General features: G+C 36.5%; 1 protein-coding gene across 1 annotated transcript in view; it reads left to right on the forward strand.

Moving 5' to 3' along the window:
• Nucleotides 1-21708, forward strand: part of QSER1 (glutamine and serine rich 1) — an 80393-nt gene that overhangs the window by 37113 nt on the left and 21572 nt on the right. The window contains exons 4-7 of the mRNA XM_003254379.4: nt 1774-5466; nt 17922-18244; nt 19332-19448; nt 20027-20160. Of these exons, the coding sequence (XP_003254427.2) occupies nt 1774-5466; nt 17922-18244; nt 19332-19448; nt 20027-20160 (4267 nt within the window). The remainder of the gene's footprint in view (nt 1-1773; nt 5467-17921; nt 18245-19331; nt 19449-20026; nt 20161-21708) is intronic.

A 21708-nucleotide genomic window follows, 5' to 3' on the forward strand; every position in this document is an offset into this window, starting at 1 on the left:
CATGTAATTACAATTGGTTCTTTAAATATGATTTGATATATGTGACATAAAACACCTCATAATAACCATTAAAAATCCATTATTTGTAATTTTACATTTAGTTAAATGTCAGTTCTTTATTACTGTTTACTTACTGTGTTTTAAACCCCCCACCCCCACCCCAACACACACAAAAGAACAATAGGAGATCTCTGGTAAAGAGCAGTAGAGTCAGTTGATTAGAGTTTCATGAATATCACTTGACCCTCAGCAAGTCACATCACAAGTCAACCCCAGTTTCCTAATTGCTAGAGCAAAGGAGTTGAACTATATTATCTCAAAAGTCTATTCTAGTTCCTATCAGTGTATTATTTTAAACATTTCTAAGTGTTACTTATTCTTTCAAGTGCCACTAGACATTTTCTATCTTTGTAGTAGTAATTCTTTTTGGATATTTAATGGAAAGTAGGAAAATATTTTTCAAAAAGCCAGAGAATTGTTTTCCCCATTTTTCCAAAAATGAAAAAAAAAATTTAATGGAAGTTCATATAAAACATTTAAATAGTAAAAAGGTATATAAAGTAGAAAGTGATAGTTCCTAACTTTTCAAAGAGGAACTCACAGTTTGTTATTTATTTTTATTGGATATCCTTCTATGTCAAAACATATATATCCACCTTAATGTTTATGGCAATAGTATTATTATGGTATGCCATAATTATTTGGTTGATCCCTTGTTTATGGACTTTTTGTTGTTTCTACTTACCATAAACGATAACTATAATGAATATCTGGTACAAATATTTTTGTATGCACTTATTTCTATAGAATACATTTCTATAGAACTTTCAGATCACAAGGGTATACCCATTTTTACTTTTGCTATATGTGGCTAAAATGCTGTCCTGAAATGTTAACAGTCTCTTTCTGACAGTACTTTGTTAATTTCTGATCAACTTTTCATGATAAACATGCATCTATTATGATTGGGAATTTGTTCATAGGAAGTCAAAGCTTGAAATGCAAGAGATTTTTAAAGTGAATATATTTTGGTAAAAGAAACTGCAGTTCACTTTTTTTTATATTTATTTATCGTGCTAGATGTAGGCAATTTAGCGTTTTGTTTTTTTTTTTCATTTTAATGTTATGTACATTTTAGTTTGTCCATTAGTATTTTGCATTGGGACTTTGGGATAAATTAATCACTAGAGATATGTACATTTTTACTGATTTCTTCATTTTCCTATGACCTTATCAAACTATATATAAATTCTCTTATATAACAATTACAGATATGAATGCTGATATCATTGTAACTTCATTTTTACTCCTTATGAAAGCTAGCTAATCCAGGCATGGTGGCTTGCACCTATAATCCCATCACTTTGGGAGACTGAGATAGGAGGATCACTTGAGCCCAGGAGTTCAAGATAGCCTGAGCAACATTGCAAGACCCCATCTCTACAAAAATTTAAAAATTAGCCAGGTTTGGGGGTATGCGCCTGTAGTCTCAGCTACTTGGGACACTGCGGCTGCAGTGAGCTATGATCGCAAGACTGCGCTGTAGCCTGGGCAACAGAGTAAGACCCTGTCTCAAAAAAAAAAGAGGATGTGGGGGAAGCTAGCTATTTTGAAATGTAATTTTCAAAATTTACATGCAGAACTAACTGGTCAGGTTTTTCACTCTTAAGACATTTTGATGAGTTGAGGGTTATGTAAGTCATTACTATGAAAACATATATTAAAGTAATTGTGCCATAATTACATAAAACTCTTTGTGCCTTTTCTTCATAGGCATGCATTCCTCAGCAGCAACTGAGCTGTTTGCTACTGGACCTTTGCCAAGCACTGGAACACTTCCACCATCTCTCTCTGCTTATCAGCATCCCACCACCTTCAGCAATAGAAACTTTGCTACCACTTCACCTTTGGTGCTTCAGGATTCAACTTTTAACACTACATCAAATGGAATTTTAAGTCATCATGACCCTTTGCTACAAATCAAGACTTCCCAGGGAACTGTTCCAACTGCTTTGGCATTTGAGCGCCTGGGCAGTTCTGTATTAAGTAACAGCATACCACCTCAGTCTTCAACATACCGCTCAGCTCAAGAGTCTGCACCCCATCTTTTACAACCTCAATTTAGTTTGTTGCCTTCAGCACTTGGGGGAGCCCAGCAGACTCCTCAAGCCTACAGTTCAACTCTCTTTACTAGTTCTACTGCTTCCATTGAAAGAGCTCTTCTTCGAGAATGTAGTGTTATTAAACACCATCAGCGGCCTTCAGGTACCCAGTCAATTCAGGCACAACTGACTGGTTCACAGCACTCCTTACATAGTTATCTATCAAATTCAAGTGTAGTTAATTTTCAGGAAACAACCAGGCAGTCATCTTTATCCTGTAGCCCAATTGGAGATTCCACTCAGGTGAGCAACGGAGGATTACAACAGAAGACCTCCCAGGTCTCAGTGGAACTTGCTCAGTCTTACTCGTCTGTGATTCCATCATCAGGGTATCCTCCTCCTACTACAAAAGTAAAAAGCTGTTCTACAGAACAACCACTGACATCAACCAAGACCCCTAAACCTCAAAGTATAATTCCTCCTGTGCAAACACTAAGCTATTCCAAACCTTTACATAATCAGAGTTCTGTAATATCGGGCCAAGCACAAATTTATTCTACAGCGCAGCTACCAAGCCTTTTATCAGTTAGTCAGTCCCAAAATTACGGTTTAGTACAGCCACATAATGTGCCATCTATTGTTCATTCACAGGTTTATAGGTCCAGCAAGGTTGAGAAATTGCCACCCTTGTATAAAACATTGACTTTTTCTGGGTCATCTCAGACTATAACTCCTGAAAATCAGACGCTTAATTATTCATCTAATCAGCAAGAGGTATTGTCTTCAGTTACAAATGAGAATTACCCTGCTCAAACAAGAGATCTGTCTTCAGTAAGTCAGTCTCAAAGTTACTCATCTGGTCACTCTCAGGGTTTATCACCAGTTAGCCAGACACAGGTTAGCTATTCATCTCAATCACAAGTTTTGTCAGTTGTTAGTCCTTCAGAAAGCTATGCTTCAGGGGAGTCCCTAACATTAACAGCCCCTTCTCTTTCTTATTCTTCTGCCTCTCGGGCTCAGAATTTGCCAGACTCTAGCCCGACCCAGAATTATATTTCTATGCATTCTTCCCAAAATGTTCAGACTCAAGAGTCATCATCTCCCCAGTCCCAGAAGTTTTTGCCTACTGTCCAGTCATCATCTTTTGCATCCTCTACTCATTGTCAGACATTACAAAATAACATAACTTCCCCTGACCCAAAGTCTTATGCTGAAAGAAAGCTTGACTCAGATGTGTATACATCTTCAAAGCAAGAAGATGGTTTTCCAATGCAAGAGTTACAGGTGTTGCAGCCACAAGCATCTCTTGAGTCATCAACCCAAAGGCTATCTGAGGGAGAAATTAATGCTCAAGAATCAACTTATAAGGTGTCAAAGGCAGATGACAGATATTCTCAGAGTGTAATCAGAAGTAATTCCCGTCTTGAAGATCAAGTTATTGGGGTTGCTCTACAAGCATCAAAAAAAGAAGAAAGTGTTGTTGGTTCAGTGACACAACTTAACCAACAAATTGGCCAAGTCAATAACGCAGCTACCCTTGATCTTAAGAACACAACTAATTTAATACAGACTCCACAAATAAGGTTGAATACTAAAGACTTAAAGCAGCAGCATCCTCTTGTACTTAAGGTGCATGAGTCCAAGGTTCAGGAACAGCACGATCAAATAATTAACGCTTCATCTCAGATTCAAATTCCAAATCATGCTTTAGGGCATGGCCATCAGGCATCTCTTCCTAATACACAGGTCCTTTTAGATTCTGCCTGTGATTTACAAATTCTTCAGCAGTCAATACTGCAGGCAGGTTTAGGTCAAGTAAAGGCATCTTTACAAGCACAGCGTGTTCAGAGCCCTCAACAAATAGTACATCCTTTCCTTCAGATGGAAGGTCATGTTATTCAAAGCAATGGCGATCATTCTCAGCAGCAACTCCATCCTCAAAATTCTGAAGTTATGAAAATGGACCTCTCTGAGTCTTCAAAACCATTACAACAACATCTAACAACAAAGGACCATTTTAGTGAAACAAATCAACATGATTCAAAGAATCAGTTTGTTTCTCTTGGATCAATGTGTTTCTCAGAGGCAGTGCTTCTTAGTGATGAAAGAAATATTTTATCAAATGTAGATGATATCTTAGCAGCTACAGCAGCAGCTTGTGGAGTCACACCTTCTGATTTTTCCAAGTCAACTTCAAATGAAACCATGCAGGCTGTTGAAGATGGTGATTCTAAATCTCATTTTCAGCAGTCGTTAGATGTCAGGCATGTGACTTCAGATTTTAACTCTATGACAGCTACAGTAGGAAAGCCACAGAATATAAATGATACTTCCTTAAATGGAAATCAGGTTACTGTGAACCTTTCAGCAGTACCTGCCCTTCAGTCAAAAATGACTCTTGATCAACAGCACATTGAAACACCTGGTCAAAATATACCAACTAAAGTAACTTCAGCAGTGGTTGGACCAAGTCATGAAGTCCAGGAGCAAAGTTCTGGCCCTTTCAAGAAACAGTCTGCTACCAATCTTGAATCTGAAGAAGACAGTGAAGTTCCTGTTGATAGTACATTAAATAATAACAGAAACCAAGAGTTTGTTTCTAGTAGTAGAAGTATAAGTGGAGAGAGCGCTACATCAGAGAGTGAATTTACCTTAGGGGGTGACGACAGTGGTGTGTCAATGAACCCAGCTAGGAGTGCACTTGCACTGTTGGCCATGGCCCAATCTGGGGATGCAGTCAGTGTCAAGATTGAAGAAGAAAACCAAGATTTAATGCATTTTAACCTTCAAAAGAAAAGAGCTAAAGGAAAAGGGCAAGTTAAAGAGGAAGACAACAGTAATCAGAAACAGCTGAAAAGACCTGCCCAAGGCAAACGCCAGAATCCAAGGGGAACAGATACTTACTTACCATATACTCCTCCTTCCTCAGAAAGCTGCCATGATGGTTATCAGCATCAAGAAAAAATGAGACAGAAGATCAAAGAGGTGGAGGAAAAACAACCAGAAGTCAAAACAGGATTTATTGCTTCTTTCTTGGATTTTCTGAAATCCGGGCCCAAGCAGCAGTTTTCCACTCTTGCTGTACGAATGCCTAACAGGACTAGACGGCCAGGGACCCAGATAGTTCGTACATTTTGTCCCCCACCACTTCCCAAGCCTTCATCTATAACACCCACACCTTTAGTGTCTGAAGCTGGCAGTAACAGTCCATCAGATAAAGTTGATAATGAACTTAAAAACTTGGAACATTTATCTTCATTTTCTTCTGATGAAGATGATCCTGGATGTAATCAAGATGCTTATAAAAGCATCTCTACTCCCTTAACTACTGTGGATGCTACTTCTGATAAAAAGAAGAAAACAGGTAAAGTTTTAAAATTTAGATTCATAATTATTACTTTCTTCTTTTTCCAGCTATAGCCCACATTTTAAGCTTTTTTCACTTAAAGCAGGTCTGCAAGTACATTTTCAGGACAAAATGTATAGGTAGATATCTTAAGGACTTATTTTTTAAATTTTCCTTGCCTGTAGGAAAGGTCTACTTTTTAGGTTAAGTAGTTCTGTTTTTTCTTGGCTTTTTGCCAAAGGCAGCATAATCTGTACAGTATGCCATCTAATCTGAGACATCTTGAGGTAATTGAGGCATTGTATTGTGGGCATTGCTGTAGTATAAACCTGGTACATTTTCTTAGTTTGCCAATTTTATCTGAAGATTAACATTTCAGTATTAAATATGGTTATGTTTAAATATGTTGCAATAGTCCAAGTGACAAATGATAGCTTTTTTCAGATGAGGCAACAGGAATGTTATAGAGTTAAAATCTGAACCATTAAATATGGTTATGTGCAGCATGCACATTAATATAATTAAGATAAAACTTAAAAATTTTGTGCTCGCTTCAGATTATATACCCAAATCTTTGGGTATGTGTTTCACTTTACTCTGTGGCTAAGGGAGCTTTAGAGGAAAAATTTTTTTTTATTATACTTTAAGTTTTAGGGTACATGTGCACAACGTGCAGGTTAGTTACATATGTATACATGTGCCATGTTGGTGTGCTGCACCCATTAACTCGTCATTTAGCATTAGGTGTATCTCCTAATGCTATCCCTCCCCCCTCCCCCCACCCCACAACAGGCCCTGGAGTGTGATGTTCCCCTTCCTGTGCCCATGTGTTCTCGTTGTTCAATTCCCACCTATGAGTGAGAACACACGGTGTTTGGTTTTTTGTCCTTGCGATAGTTTGCTGAGAATGATGGTTTCCAGCTTCATCCATGTCCCTACAAAGGACATGAACTCATCCTTTTTTATGGCTGCATAGTATTCTATGGTGTATATGTGCCACATTTTCTTAATCCAGTCTATCATTTTTGGACATTTGGCATATTTTAAGAAGCATTGACTTATATATAACAATTAGCAGTAAGTATGGAATTTTCTATTGTAAGAAACATGGCAAGGAAAAATTTATTTGTAACAATAATATAACTACCACCTCTGTGCCAGGAACTAGTAGCAATGTTGTGAGATACACATTGTTATCTCCAATATACAGATGATAGAACTGAGAATAAATGAATTATGTGGGCCCATACCTCTAGTAAGTGACAGAGCTGGAATCTGAACCCAGGTTTTTCTGGTTCTAGAGCCTACATTCTTTCTCAGCTCTTTGGGATAAATAGGGTGGTGCTTTAAGACTTAAACCTTGTTTTGTAACATACTTCCCAGCCTCTCTCTGGACTTGACTACCTTTAACTACTAAAGTGTTACGTGACAACTGGTATCCAAATAATCTGTTAGCATAAATATCTGATAATACATTTCTAAAGAATTCTCATTTCATTACACAGGGAAATTAACATGATAGACAGTCAGTCTTAGATTCAAAGACATTACCATGGATGTGTCTAATCCTAATATGGTTTTATAACGTCTCACTCAGTTTAGAGTGCTTTCAAATCGCTATTATATTCGCTCTTACATTCCCAGAATAAACCTTTTGAAATCTCTGTTCTAAAACGTGAGTCTAAAACTAGTTTCTTCCAGACATATGTTATCTCATTTTTAGTTAAAATCGTCATCATAAACCCAATCCTTACTATTAGGTTTTTGAAGTTCTCATCACCATCCCTGTTGCCTCATCTGAAAAAAGCTATAATTTGTCACTTGGACTATTGCAACTGATTACTCATTACAGACTTTTTTTTCTTTTTTTATGATTTTAAGAGACAGAGTCTTGCTCTGTCACCCAGGCTGGAGTACAGTGGTGTGATCTTGGCACATTGAAGCCTCAAATTCCTGGGCCCAGGCAATCTTCCTTCCTCAGCCTCCTGAGCAGCTGGGACTATAGGCACATGCCACCATGCCTGGCTAATTTTTTTTTTAATCTGTTGTAGAGATGGGATGTTGCTGTATTGCCCAGGCTGGTCTTGAACTCCTGGCCTCAAGTAGTCCTCCCACCTTGGCCTCCCAAAGTGCTGGGATTATAGGCATGAGCCACTGTGCCTGGCCTAGAATTTTTTCTCACCAGTCTCTATGCCAGTCCATCCTCCACATTGTCAACAGATTCATCTTTATAAAAAAGGAAAGCTGATTGTTACTTCTATTTCAAAACACCTCTGTGCTTCATGGGAAAAATAAAGATTATATGTAAAAATTCCTTTTTCCATGTTTTATTCTCTTTCCGCTGTCCCACTGCTGTGACAATTGAATTTTTCATTGTTTCTTGGATGTCTGTCCCCCTTCCACAGTTGCGAACCTCTGAACACATTTTTCTCTGTGTAGACTACTCTCTTCTCCAGTTTTTAGTCTAGAAGATACTTATTGATCTTTAAAGACTATTTTCAAAGTCATGTTGTAGACATTATTCCAGACAGAAATAGTGCTCCTATCCTTTGAATTCCCACAGCCCTTAAATGTCAATGAAAGCATTTACTTTTGTGTTTTAATGTGTTCATTTACATTTGTATATTTCATTAGAAAGTGAGTTCCTTCAAGCTAGTGAAGGGTTATGGTTGAGAATTTAGGCTTTAGAGTTAAATCACCTTGGGTTCAAATTCTAGAATCATAGCTCTGTGACTTTAGGGCATGTTCCTCATCTGTAAAATGGGACATGGTGATACAGTCAGTATATAGTAACCTCTCAGGTTTTTGAGAGGACTCAAGGACATAGAGAACGTCAGGCACAACCTGAGTCATTAACTGTAGTTATTATACTGCATTCATCTTTGTATTTGCAAGACCTGAAGTGTAGCAGGTACTCAAATAACGAGTGAGGCTATGTAAAAGAAAAGTAGAACATTGAGATGATCATGAGTTAAAGTTAAGTAGCCAGGTTTTGATTTTAATTTTGTGAGTAGAATTCTGACTTTTGCACATAGGTTGCACAGTCCCAAACAGTTTAAATGAAGTCACAGAGATACATGATGAGCCTGTGGTACTCCATATTCCACAGTTCCATGGTAAATAACTTAAAAGTGAGTATATCTTCCACTGATGCTAGTTTCCAAATACTTGTAATATTTTCTGGAACATAGGCTTGCTGTTAGTTTTTTGTGGACTGCTGTAGCCATTCTGAGCATATGAAGATGTCTTTAGTTGCAGCTGTTTCCTCCTGTTTTTTGACTTTAAATTATTCAGATGCCTAGAGGGCATATTCCTTGCTCTAAAATAATAAAGTTTTCTAGTAAAGTTTGTGATAAAATAATTATAAAGTAAGAATTATTTACATATTTACTTGCAATATAGGAGTTGGATTAAGAAAAAAAGAAAAAACTAATGGAACTGTATCTTGTATCAACATAAACTAAATCCTGGGCTCTTTTAGGCAAGATGGTACACAGTTGTCTAACACTCTGAATTCTATATTTGCATTAAAAAGACCAATGGAATATAAAAACCCATCCCTAGTTTTGAATCCTGAAACTAGGGATGGATGCTATTTTCACCATTCCTTACTCCTTTCAGATTGAATTAAAGTGTAGTATAAAACTAGTTTTTGCATTACTAAATGTTTTTGAATCTGTATCAAATGATTTACTATTATCAAGTCAGTGGAAGTAGAATGTTAGAGCTATACAGTCTAGTTACAATTTGATTTCATTCAAAGTGACTGGTATATTTTTTCAAAATGAAGGCCAAACTGATGAACAGCACTCAGCCCCTATTTCTTAGGCAGCCATGGGTATGCAGAACAAACTGTTAAGGACACAAGTGACAGGCACCCAGATCTCAAGAATGTAATGAAACCAAAATTGGTGTTTCCCTTCAGTTTTGTTTGCATCTCGATAAAATGGACTTGGCTGAAATGTGTTGAAAGCTTAAAAAAAAATATGTAATACCACCGTCAGTTTTCTGGGCTCCTTGAAGATCTTTTAAAACTTAAAATTTGGGTTTTAATTTTTTTTAAGGTTTGTTTTAGTTCTTTGTCTCTGAAATTTATTTGTCATTATGGGATGTTCTGGGTCTTTGTATATTGAGTAATTTTGGATTTTATCTTGGACATTTTGAGTATTGTATTATAAAACTCTAGGTTCTATTAACATCCTCTGGAGAATATTGATTTATTTTGTTCTGTTTTAGCAGGCAGTCAGACCATAAGCTCTGTCTTACTTTCTGTGAATGGTGTTTCCAGTGTCAGTTCTGTTTTCAAGGCTTTTGCTTTGCTGCTGTAGGTCTGTCTTAGCAGTTAGCCTAGAACTTGGATGGGTGGTAGACTGTGTTGTAGTTCAGATCTCAAATTTCTTTTGCTAGTTTTGGTCTGTCTTATGCTTGTGCATCCTAGGTATGAAACTCTGATTTGTGTGGGTCCATACATAGAATGGGAGGATCCCATTCTCCAGCTCCCTTTTCCCTGGGATTTTCCCCACACTGTCCAGATCCCAGGGTCCTTTTTCCTAGTCTGTTGCCTAGAAGACTGAGATTTTTTTTCTTTTTCTTTCTTTTTTTTTTCTTTGAGATTTATCTTCCCATGCCTTGACATAATTCTCTGCAACTGGGACTGCCCTTGGGGCAGTGCAGTGAAAGAAATGAAGGAACAGGGATTCTCCCTATTCTCTTGATGCCTTAGGGGCCTTGTTTCTAGGTTCCTTTTGCCAACAAGACAAGTGTTCTGTTAGGATTTTAGATTTCTGTTTCATTATTACTGCATTTCAGCTCTGTGACTTGGGCTTCTCTCTGGACAGAGTTGGGAACAAAAAAGAGAAAAAAGAAACAGATTTTCCCCTTACTGTTAGCCTTGCACAAGGCTTCTTTACCCATTCCTCTGGCCAGAAAGGTAGGATTTTTCAGAAGTTTTGTTGCTTTTGTGTTGTATAGTTTTGCTTAGGGACTATCATGATCCCCGCTTGGTCATGACAGATTATTTTAATCTGTTGAAAGATTTAACTTGCTAGTATTTTATTTGAGATTTTTACACTTAGATTCATAAGTGAGATTAGCTTATAGTATTTTTTGTCTTAATCTGACTTACTTTTGTATTCAGGATTATGTTGGTCAGACAAATTAAACTGGAAAAATTTTTCTGTTCATCTAAGCTTTGAAAGTTTATCATACATAATAGGGATTTGATAAAACTTTCTAAGAATAGATCTAACTAACTATCTTTCCAGTTTTTCTTGAGGTCATTTGGTCTGTCTAGGTCAATTTAAGAAAGTTACACTTTCTAGGAAAAATCACTCATTTAGATTGTAAACTTTGTTGCTGTAAAGTTGTCCATAGTAATCCCTAAGTTTTAGTCTCTTCTACCTCTGTAGTTATACCCTCTTTCTTCCTCTAAGTGATTATTTGCATTTTTTCCTTGTCAGTCTGTGAAAGGTTTTTGCCTAATAAATGGTTCTTTTTAAAGAGCCAAACTACTTTTATTTTTTCGCTCCTGTTATTTTTTACTCTTTTTTTTCTTAATGTCTGGTTTTATCTTAATTCTTTTGCCCTGTATTCCTTGGGTATAATTTGATAATCTCTTTCTGGCTTCTTGAGTTTAATACGTAGTTTATTTTTGTATTTTCTGTCTAATGAATGGCATTTAAGCTGTCAGTTTTCTTGTTTGCACCACACTTTGACCATATCTCATGGTTTCAGTTTATAATGCTCTCACTTTCTTTTCGAACTGGTTTATTATTTCAGTTTTGATTTCCTTTTTAGCCTAGGATTTTTGAAGAAAGGTCAGGGGTTGTCTGTTTCCTAGTAGTTTTTGTTTTAATTATTAATTTGACTCTTCTGCATTGTGTTCAGGGAATATGTTCACATTTTGAAATTTATGGAAATTTTGTTAGTAGTTTGGTAAATGGTCCATTTTTATAGATATTCCAGTTTTTATAAATACTAAGTACTAATAGATTTCATTAATAGTGTTCAAATCCTTTATATCTTTTTTATTTAATAAATGATATTAGGTTATTTAAGAAAATGTTTACATATGTGTATATTTTGGAGATAAATGACATGTGTGGAATTTGGCTTAAAATAGCCCAGCAAATATAAAAGGGAGTGATGGATAGATTAAACAGAGGAACCAAAATGTTTGTGCTTGTTACAGCTGGGTTATAGTAGGGTTTGTAGTCTCTACTTTTGTGTAGTCTAAAATTTTATAATAATAAAAAGTTTTAAAACTCCTCTCTACCCTTATTTGTTTTTAGATTGCTTGATCTATTGATTCCTGAGAAAGGTGTGTTAAAGTTTCCCATTATGTTATATTATTTTTCTAATACTGTTTACTTGATATTTTGAACCCATGTAATTCAGTGCATAAAATTTTACTACAGTTAAATTTCCTTTTATCATAATAAAATCTCTCTTTTCCCCACCTAATGATTTCTGTTTTTAATATTGTCATACTAATGTTGTTATTAACTTTTTTTTAGTACTTTTCCATATCTATGTTTTCTTTTGGAACATTTTTTCTTGTGAAATACAACTCACATATGAAAATTAAACATGCGTAAAGAAAAATACAAAACAAAACTTCCACAGATTTGAAAATGCAGACATTATTCAAGCTGTATTCCCTGGGTACAGTGCAGCCATTTCTAGAAAGAAAAAAGAAAGGAACAAAGAAAAACTCACCCTTCCAAATAACTCTTGGCTTAAAAAGGAAACCAAAACTGAAATGACAAACTAATTGGAATGGACAGTGGAGCACTGTATACTGAAACTAATAGGATGTGGCCAGAGTGTGGTGTGAAGAAGCAAATTTATAGTGTTAAATGTCATTCATTGGAAAGCAAGAAAGTATCGAAATTAATTGAGTATTAAATTAAACCCACTGTTAACCTCTAGAGCAAATCACTAACTGACTTGGATGGTAATCACTTCCTTACTTTTCTTAATTTTACCATCTATGTATGCATCTCTAAAGACTATACTTTTTAGCTGGGGAAACATAGTGAGAGCCTGTCTCTACAGAAAACAAAAAAACAGTTAGGTGGGCATGTTGGCATATGCCTGTCGTCCTAGCTAATGGGGAGCCTGAGGCAGGAGTATCGCATGAGCCCAGGAGTTTGAGGGGGCAGTGAGCTGGGATCACACCATTGCACTCCAGCCTGGGTGACAGAGCTAGATGCTATCTGTTAAACAAACAAAACAAAACTATTGTTTGGTTTGCTTTAAAACTTCCTGTAAAGGGCATATAAATAAAGTATTGATGAACTTTCCCTCTACTAGAAGTTATACATTCTTTTTTAAAAAAAGTTTGCTTTTTTCATAGAAATTTTCAAACATATACAAAAGTACAGAGATTGGCATAATGAAACCCAATTCTGGGGACATCATCCATTTCAATAATCATTATGTGGTCCGTCTTGCTTCATTCATACCTTTTTCTAGGTGCCCACCCCCTGATTATTTTGGTGAAATATTTCTGTTCTTTTCCTGGTTACAATAGAAATTACAACATGCACTTTTAGCTTCTCCAAATCTGTCAATATCTTCCTTTTTCTGGATAATACAGATTTTTGAACACTGGAGCTCCATTTAATCCCCTTCTGACATAAATGTTATTGTTACTACATATTTAATTCTATCATTATTAATAGTCTTTTAAATAGTCATTTGTTTACATTCACTTATATATTTCCCAGTTTACCCTTCATTCTTTCTTGTACCTCGTAGCTTCTCCTTGGGATTATCTGACTAAAGCAGACTAAATACTAAAATACCTTTAGTATTTCCTTTTCTCAGGGTCTGCTGCAGCATCTCTGTTTTCGTTCACAGATAACTATGTGACTTGTTTTGCCATATAACTTAGAAAGTATTTGCAGAAGTCAGTGACATTGCTATAACAAAGTCACTTTTATTCCTTAATTTATCCATTATTTATATGAACATGGTTTCTCAGTTTTTATATCAATAAAAGTGAAGGACAAATAAAATTGGTTGTAAAATCTATCTCAATAAGTACTATCCATGGATCCATGTGTGAATAATTTTTAAGTGCCATGTCCAAGAGAAGCATGATTTTTACATTTAATACTTGTCAAAATGTGAAAAGATATTAATTTGGATCAACTATGCAATTGTATAATGTTAGAAATGTTTAACATTTTGAGCCTTCAGTAACAAGACAAATCAGTTTCCACTTACATACATATTTTTGTGACAGAAAAGTATGACAGTGTAACTATAGCATTATAGAAAAATGTTAGGATAAAATAACATAGTATGGGCTCCTAACATGATTAGAATATTCATCTGTATTTCCTCAACAGGCCTTTTCCCTTGAGTGGGAAATGTATAAATATATGAGGATAGCTTTAATTTGGGACAAGAACAGGTAGGCTGGCTGGTAGCAATAAGGAGGTCTTTACTCTATTTGTCAAGCACTTTAGTTCATGGATTTCCCCTGCCAGTCTGCATTTCCATTTTTTCTGTGTTGGAAGTCTCGATTTGCCTCAGGCCCTGCTTTGGTTTTCTCCCAGCTCCTCCACCACTCTAGGCAAGTAGAATTCACTTTCTTCAGAGTACAGCTTTTGCATTTTAATTTTAGCCTATGGTCAAACACCCCTTCTGCCTACAGCTCAGTACAATTAAGGGGATCACTGGCCTTCCCTTTTTTTTTTCTTTTTTTGAGAGGGAGTCTTGCTCTGTCACCCAGGCTGGAGTGCAGTGGTGCGATCTCGGCTCACTGCAACCTCCGCCTCCCAGGTTCAAGCGATTCTCCTGCCTCAGCCTCCCGAGTAGCTGAGATTACAGGCCCCTGCCATCACACCTGGCTAATTTTTGTATTTTAGTAGACACGGGGTTTTACCATGCTGGCCAGGCTGGTCTCAAACTCCTAACCTCAAAGTGATCTGCCCACCTAGGCCTCCCAAAGTGCTGGGATTACAGGCCTGAGCCACTGTGCCCGGCCTGGCTTTCCCATTTTTATTTACTTATTGTTGTATATGTGATTATTTTAGTTCATCAGTATTATTCAGACTTACCACTGGAATTTTACATGTTATTTATATTTGTTCCTCAGCCCAAATTTCCTCTATCAGCTCTGGTATTTGAAGTATTTTTTAATAGTTTTATTGAATTATAATTCATATACAATAACATCCACCCATTTAAAGTATACAGTTCAGTGGTTCCTAGACTTGTGCAGCATTTGCATCATTCAAAGAGAAACCCTGTATCCATTAAGGAGTCCATTCCCATACCCACACGCAGCTATAGGCAACCACAAATCTTTCTCTCTCTGTAGATTTGCCTATTTGGGATGTTTCATGTAAAGGGAATCCTATAATAAGTGACCTTCTGTAACTGGCTTCTTTCATTTAGCATAATGTTTTCAGGGTTTATCTATGTTGTAGCATGTATCAGTATCTGATTCCTTTTTATTCCCTAATAATATGGATATACCACATTTTGTATATTCAGTTATCCATTGATAGAGTTTTTGGCTATTATGAATAAGTCTGTAAACATTCATTTACAAATTTTTCTATGGATGTTTATTGTCTCTAGGGTACACATCCAGAAGTGGAATTCCTCAATCATATATCTGCATGGTTAATAGAGGAATGGCCAAACTATTTTCCAATGTGGCTGTACCATTTTACATTTTCATCAGTGATGTATAAGGATTCCATTCATTCCACTTTCTTGCTAACATTTGCTCATGTCCGTATTTTTAATTATAACCATTCTAGTAGGATGGTTAACTATTCTTTCTCTATTGAATGGTTCTGGCACCTTTTTTGAAAATCATTTGCTTATAAGTATAGGAGTTTCTTTCTGAACTTTCATTCTATTCCATTGATTTGTATCTATGTATGTCTGTGTCAGTATCACGGTCTGTATTTCTATAGCTTTATAGTAAGTTTTGAAATTGAGAAATGTCAGTCTGCCAACTTTGTTTTTTTTTCAAGATCATTTTGGCTATTCTGGGTCCCTTTCACTTCCATATGAATTTTAGGAACAATTTGTCAATTTTTGTAAAAAATGAAGCTCGGATTTTTATAGGAATTGGGTTGATTGCATAGGTCAGTTTGGGGAACACTGCCATCTTAACAGTGTTGCGTCTTCTCATCCATGAACATGGGATGTTTTTCCAGTTATATAGATCTTCTATGATTTCTTTGAACAGTGTTTTTATAGTTTTTACAATGTAAGTTTTGCAGTTCTTTTGTGAAATTTATTCCTACATATTACTTTTGATGCTATTGGAAATGGAATTGGGTTCTTAATTTTATTTTTGGGCTGTTCACTGCAAATGTATAGAAATACATGTGATTTTTATATATTGGTCTTGTACCCTGCAATCTTGCTGAACTCATTTTTTAGTTCTAATAGTTTTTCAGTACATTCCTTGGGATTTTTTTTTTTTTTTTTTTTGAGACGGAATTTCACTCTTGTTGCCCAGGATGGAGTGTAGTGGTGAGATCGTGGCTCACTGCAACCTCCAACTCCCAGATTCAAGCAATTCTCTTGCCTCAGCCTCCCAAGTTGCTGGGATTGCAGGTGTGTGCCACCATGCCTGGCTAATTTTTTTGTATTTTTAGTAGAGACGGGGTTTCACCATGTTGGCCAGGCTGGTCTCGAACCCCTGACCTCAGGTCATCTGCCCGCCTCGGCCTCCCAAAGTGCTGGGATTACAGGCGTGAGCCACCGTGCCCAGGCCTTGGGATTTTCTATATACAAGACCATGTCATCTGCAAACACAGCTTTGCTTCTTCAGCTATCCTTCTTAGGAGGAAAGCATAGACTTTTCACCACTAAGTATGATGTTAGTTACTGATTTTTTCTAAATGTCCTCTGTAAAGTTGAGGAGGTTCTCAGGTTGTTGAATGTTTTTATCATAAAAGGGCATTACATTTTGTCAGATGCTTTTTCTTCACCTATTGAGATGATCCTGTGCCCCTATGCTGTTTTCTATTAACATAGTGTATTACATTGATTTTCAGGTGTTAAACTAACTTTGCATTCCTAAGATAAATCCCACGTGGTCATATTGTATGATTCTTTTTGTATGTTGGTGGATTTGCTAGTATTTCATTGTGGGTTTTTGTATTTATATACTAAGGGATATTAGTCTATAGTTTTCTCATGCTGTTTTTGTCTGGTTTTGGTATTGGAATAATACTGGCCTCACAGAATGAGTTGGGAAGTGTTTCCTCCTATTGTTTGGAGTTTATAAAAAGATTGATATCTTCTTTAATTGTTGATAAAATTATCCAGTGAAGCCACATGGGCCTGTGCTTTTCTTTGTGGGACGTTTTAAAATTACTGTTTTTTTTTTACTTTGTATTGGGGTATTCAGATTTTCTATTTCTTCCCGAGTCTTTTTTTTTTTTTTTTTTTTCTTGAGACAGAGTCTCTTTTGCCCATGCTGTAGTGCAGTGGCACAGTCTTGGCTCACTGCAACATCTGCCTCCCGGGTTCAAGCGATTCTCCTGCCTCACCCTCCTGAGTAGCGGGGATTAAAGGTGCGCACCACCACGCCCAGCTAATTTTTGTATTTTTAGTAGAGACAGGGTTTCACCATGTTGGTCAGGCTGGTCTCAAACTCCTGACCTCATGATCTGCCTGCCTTGGCCTCCCAAAGTGCTGGGATTACAGCTGTGAGCCACCGTGCCTGGCCCCAATCTTTTTTAGTAGTTTGTGTCTTTCTAGGAATTTGTCCATTTCATCTAAGTTATTTAATTTGTTGGCATACAGTTTTTCATAGTATTACTTTATAATCATTTTAATTTTGATAGCTTCTAGTGCTGTTTCAGAATGTTTTGGGTTTTTTTTTTTTCCCCACATGTATTTGGTTTTTCATCTTCTATGAAGAGTCACAGTTTTGGTTGGCCGACCCTTCCTTATCTTCTATCACTTTCATGTCTTTATTTTTATTATTATTATTATTTTTTAAGTAGGGTCTTGTTCTGTCACCCAAACTGGAGTGCAGTGGCACCATCATAGCTCACTGTAACCCTTGAACTCCTGGGCCCAAGCAATTTTCGCATCTCATCCTCCTGATTAGCTGAGACTGCAGGCACACAACACTATGCTTGGCTAATTTTTTATCTTTTTTAATAGGTCTGGGACTAGAGGTGTGAGCCACTGTACCCAGCCTCTTCTTTTAAAAGTAATTTTGCTCTACTTACATGGAATTGGCAGCGGGAGGATAGGTAGATAGTTGCAGGTTTGCAGTCTACTTGTCATCCAGACTTAATTCTCACGTCTTTGATTCTTGGAAATTAACATCTGTTGTCTAATTTCTTCCTGTGGTTTTGTTTCAACCAGTTTGATTACAAAATAATCAAGTCTTTCTTTTTAAACTGTTTTGAGTTTTACACAAAACAAGTGTTTAAATATTTGTAATACTGATTTACATTTGCTTGGTTTTGCTTCAGAAGCCCTACAGGTGGCAACTACTAGCCCAACTGCCAATACTACTGGTACTGCTACTACTTCCTCGACCACTGTGGGTGCAGTTAAGCAAGAACCTCTCCACTCTACTTCATATGCAGTAAATATTCTGGAAAATATAAGCTCTTCAGAATCCTCAAAGCCCATTGAACTTGATGGTCTTCCTTCAGACCAGTTTGCAAAAGGACAGGACACTGTTGCCATAGAAGGTTTTACAGATGAGGAGAACACAGAAAGCGGAGGAGAAGGCCAATACAGAGAGCGTGATGAATTTGTGGTAAAGATAGAAGACATAGAGACTTTTAAGGTGATGTCAGTGTTCACCAGCGTAAAGGTCATAATTTAGTTGGTGTGCCTGTGATAGCCTTCGTTATGATTTCAATAGCATGCATCTGCTTTGAATTATGGAAAGTTTTATGCGTTATAAGTGTTTGATAAAATCAAAATATTAAGAGTAGATGTCAGATATCATTGAATTTTAACTTTAACTTAGTTGTATGTATTTCTGTATAAATGTAGTCAGTTTCATTTCAGTATTAGTAATTACAGTAGTTTTAAAATGTTGACTTTTTTCAAGGTTCCCAATTCATTATTAGTAGTTTGGAGAAAATCGTTATTTATATAATTTAAAAGTTTAAACAAAAATAACAGAGGACTATCACATAAAAGTAGAATTAGATTTAATTTCATAATTTCAAGTTGTATAACCATAAGAGAATGTAATAATTTTATGTAAGAAAGTTTTAGCTGTGTTTAAAATAACATATTTTGGGGTTTCTGTTTGCTTGCTTTGCTTTTGCCTTTTTATGTATTTTTTTAAACAGAGATGGGACCATGCTATGTTGACCTGGCTGGTCTCAAACTCTTGGCCTCAAGCAGTCCTCCCATCTTGGCCTCCCAAAGTGCTGGGATTACAGGCATGAGCCACTGCATACAGCCACTTTTGCCTTTTTAAAAAACAATAGAATGACATTAAAAAGTGCAGTGAAGAATATAACATTCAAGTGTCTGTATTCTCACTATTCACAATTAACTACTTTTAATATTTTAACGTATTTGTTTATGGTCTTTTAAGATATGTATATATACATAGTTATAAAATTATATATGTAACATAGGACAGTGTCATTAGCAGAAAACTTTCCAATAGTTTTAGCTGCACAAATGGGTAATGGGCTACTTTGTGTGCTAATGAACTCCCTATTTCTGGAATAATTTAAACAGAGACTGAATAACCTAACCAGCTTATAAGAATTATTGCAGAATATCAGATAGAGAGGTAAGATAAAAGGTTGAGCTAGGGTAGGCCTTTCAGATTCCTTTCATCTCTAATATTCTAAGATCTAAAATATGTTGCCGTGTTTTGTAAGTATCCTTAATTCTGGTTATTACAGGAGGCTTTAAAAACAGGAAAAGAACCTCCAGCTATTTGGAAAGTACAGAAAGCTTTATTACAGAAATTTGTTCCTGAAATTCGAGATGGTCAAAGAGAATTTGCTGCTACAAATAGTGTAAGTAAAATGCATGTTTACATTAACCTTATTTTGACAGTGGTCCTGAAAAAAACAATGATTTAAATTTAGAAGTATTTTATATTGAATATTTTTGATATAAAATAGCATATAATTTGAACTAGAATATTGATGCTCTTTGATAGTCTAATATAAAAATAAAGTCATTTGTTAAATATCAGCTATTTAAAATTAAATGATCTTGTACTATTGTTTAACTTTTTTTTTTTAATAAAGGAAAGGGATTAATGTTAGCCTATGAAGAGTTCAGATGGACTCAGAGGCTCCTTTATATTGATTATTCTACTAGTCAAATATCCTGATTTACCAGAAGACTGATGGAAGTTATTCTGTCATACTTAATGTAGCTGGAAGTAAGAATATGCCAAATGAGATTGCTTGTACAGATGAAATCAGTAATGAGCCTGGGATCAGTTTTTTAGAGGGTAAAATTAGCCTGGCCAGAGCTGCATTTTAGAAAACCTGAAGGTTGGCTATGGGATAGTCAATCGAACCAACAAAGTAGCATTTATATATAGATTGTACAATTATGTAACTCAAAGTGTTTCCTTCCTCAGTATCTTGGATATTTTGGAGACGCAAAGAGTAAATACAAAAGAATATATGTGAAGTTCATTGAAAATGCAAACAAGAAGGAATATGTCAGAGTGTGTTCTAAAAAACCAAGAAATAAACCTTCACAAGCTATCAGGTATTTGTTTTCTTAGGTGATATATTTGTGCATATATATAGGTGTATTATTGATGATACCGATGTACAAAGGAGCATATCAATTAAATAGATTTTTTTTATTATACAACAAGTCAAAAAATTTCAGTGCCTGATGAAGTAAGTGATTCTTTTGAAGGCATGAGATGGGCACTGTAAAGCTCATGGCTGTCTGTGGTGGGTGGGTGCCCTTTTCTTTTCCCTAAGTCCTTTTGGTGTCACTGTAGTATTGTGAAAAAAAATTGTAGAGGCAAAAAGTTTGAGTCCAGCTTTATGTGACCTAGAGAAGACAACTTTCCTGAAGTTTCCTTTTTCATCTATAAAATGAAAATAATAATGAAGTAAATTAAATTTAAAATAATTTTTGAGAAACAAACTATAAGAACTCTACATTACTGTACAAGTGTACATAGTAGAATTATTATTGTGTATTAATGTGGCTCTGGGTTGTCTGGAGCATGAATCTGGAAGATAACCGACTTGACCCTGTGGTCTGTATGAGAAGCAGGTATGACCCTAGATGTTCTTACTGTAGTGCCAAGTAGGTCCAGTTTCATTAACATTCCCACCTACTGGAAGCAGCTTACCTTATTTTTTATGATGGAATTTTATCCACTCAAATCTTCAGACCTGGCAGAGAGCAAATCTTTTTTATTTGAGACAGAGTCTCACCCTGTCACTAAGGCTGCAGTGTAGTGGCATGATCACGGCACTGCAGCCTCGACCTCCCAGGTTCAGGTGATCCTCCTGCCTCAACCTCCCAAGTAGCTGGGACTACAGGTGCACACCACTGTGCCCAGCTAATTTTTATAGGGATGGGATTTTACCATGTTGCTCAGGCTGGTCTTGAACTCTTGGGCTCAAGTAATTTGCCTGCCTCAGCCTCTCAAAGTGCTGGGATTACAGGCATGAGCCACCATACCCAGCTGGCATAGAGCAAATCTTGAGGGACTCTAGGACAGATGCATTTGGGTTTCTTTTCTTTTTTTTTTTTTTTGAGAGAGAGTCTCGCTGTGTTGCCCAGGCTGGAGTGCAGTGGCATGATCTTGGCTCACTGCAACCTCCACCTCCTGGGTTCAAGCAATTCTCCTGCCTCAGCCTCCCAAGTAGCTGGGACTACAGGCGCATGCCAACATTCCCAGCTGGTTTTGTATTTTTAGTAGAGATGGGGTTTCACTATGTTGGCCAGGCTGGTCTCGAACTCCTGACCTCAGGTGATCCACCCGCCTCGGCCTCCCAAAGTGCTAGGGTTACAGGCATGAGCCACCGCGCCGCATTTGGGTTTCTACATCAAAACCTGACACCACCAGAGCCTGTGAGAGTTTCTTAGGGTCAGAGCTATATTTGGCAATTACGGTTATAACATTCATTACCTTCCTAAGCCCACTGATCATCTGTTGTACAGCCTCATAGTCTCTGGGAAATAAGTCCATAAATCAAGGAGGGCAATGAAGAAGTAGAAATAAGAACTGAACTAAAAGTCCCTTAATAACTGAATATTGAACGCTTCTGGTGAAAAGAATGTATTTTA

The sequence above is a fragment of the Nomascus leucogenys genome, chromosome 15 (genome assembly GCF_006542625.1).
Source record: "Nomascus leucogenys isolate Asia chromosome 15, Asia_NLE_v1, whole genome shotgun sequence".
Classification (NCBI taxonomy): domain Eukaryota; kingdom Metazoa; phylum Chordata; class Mammalia; order Primates; family Hylobatidae; genus Nomascus; species Nomascus leucogenys.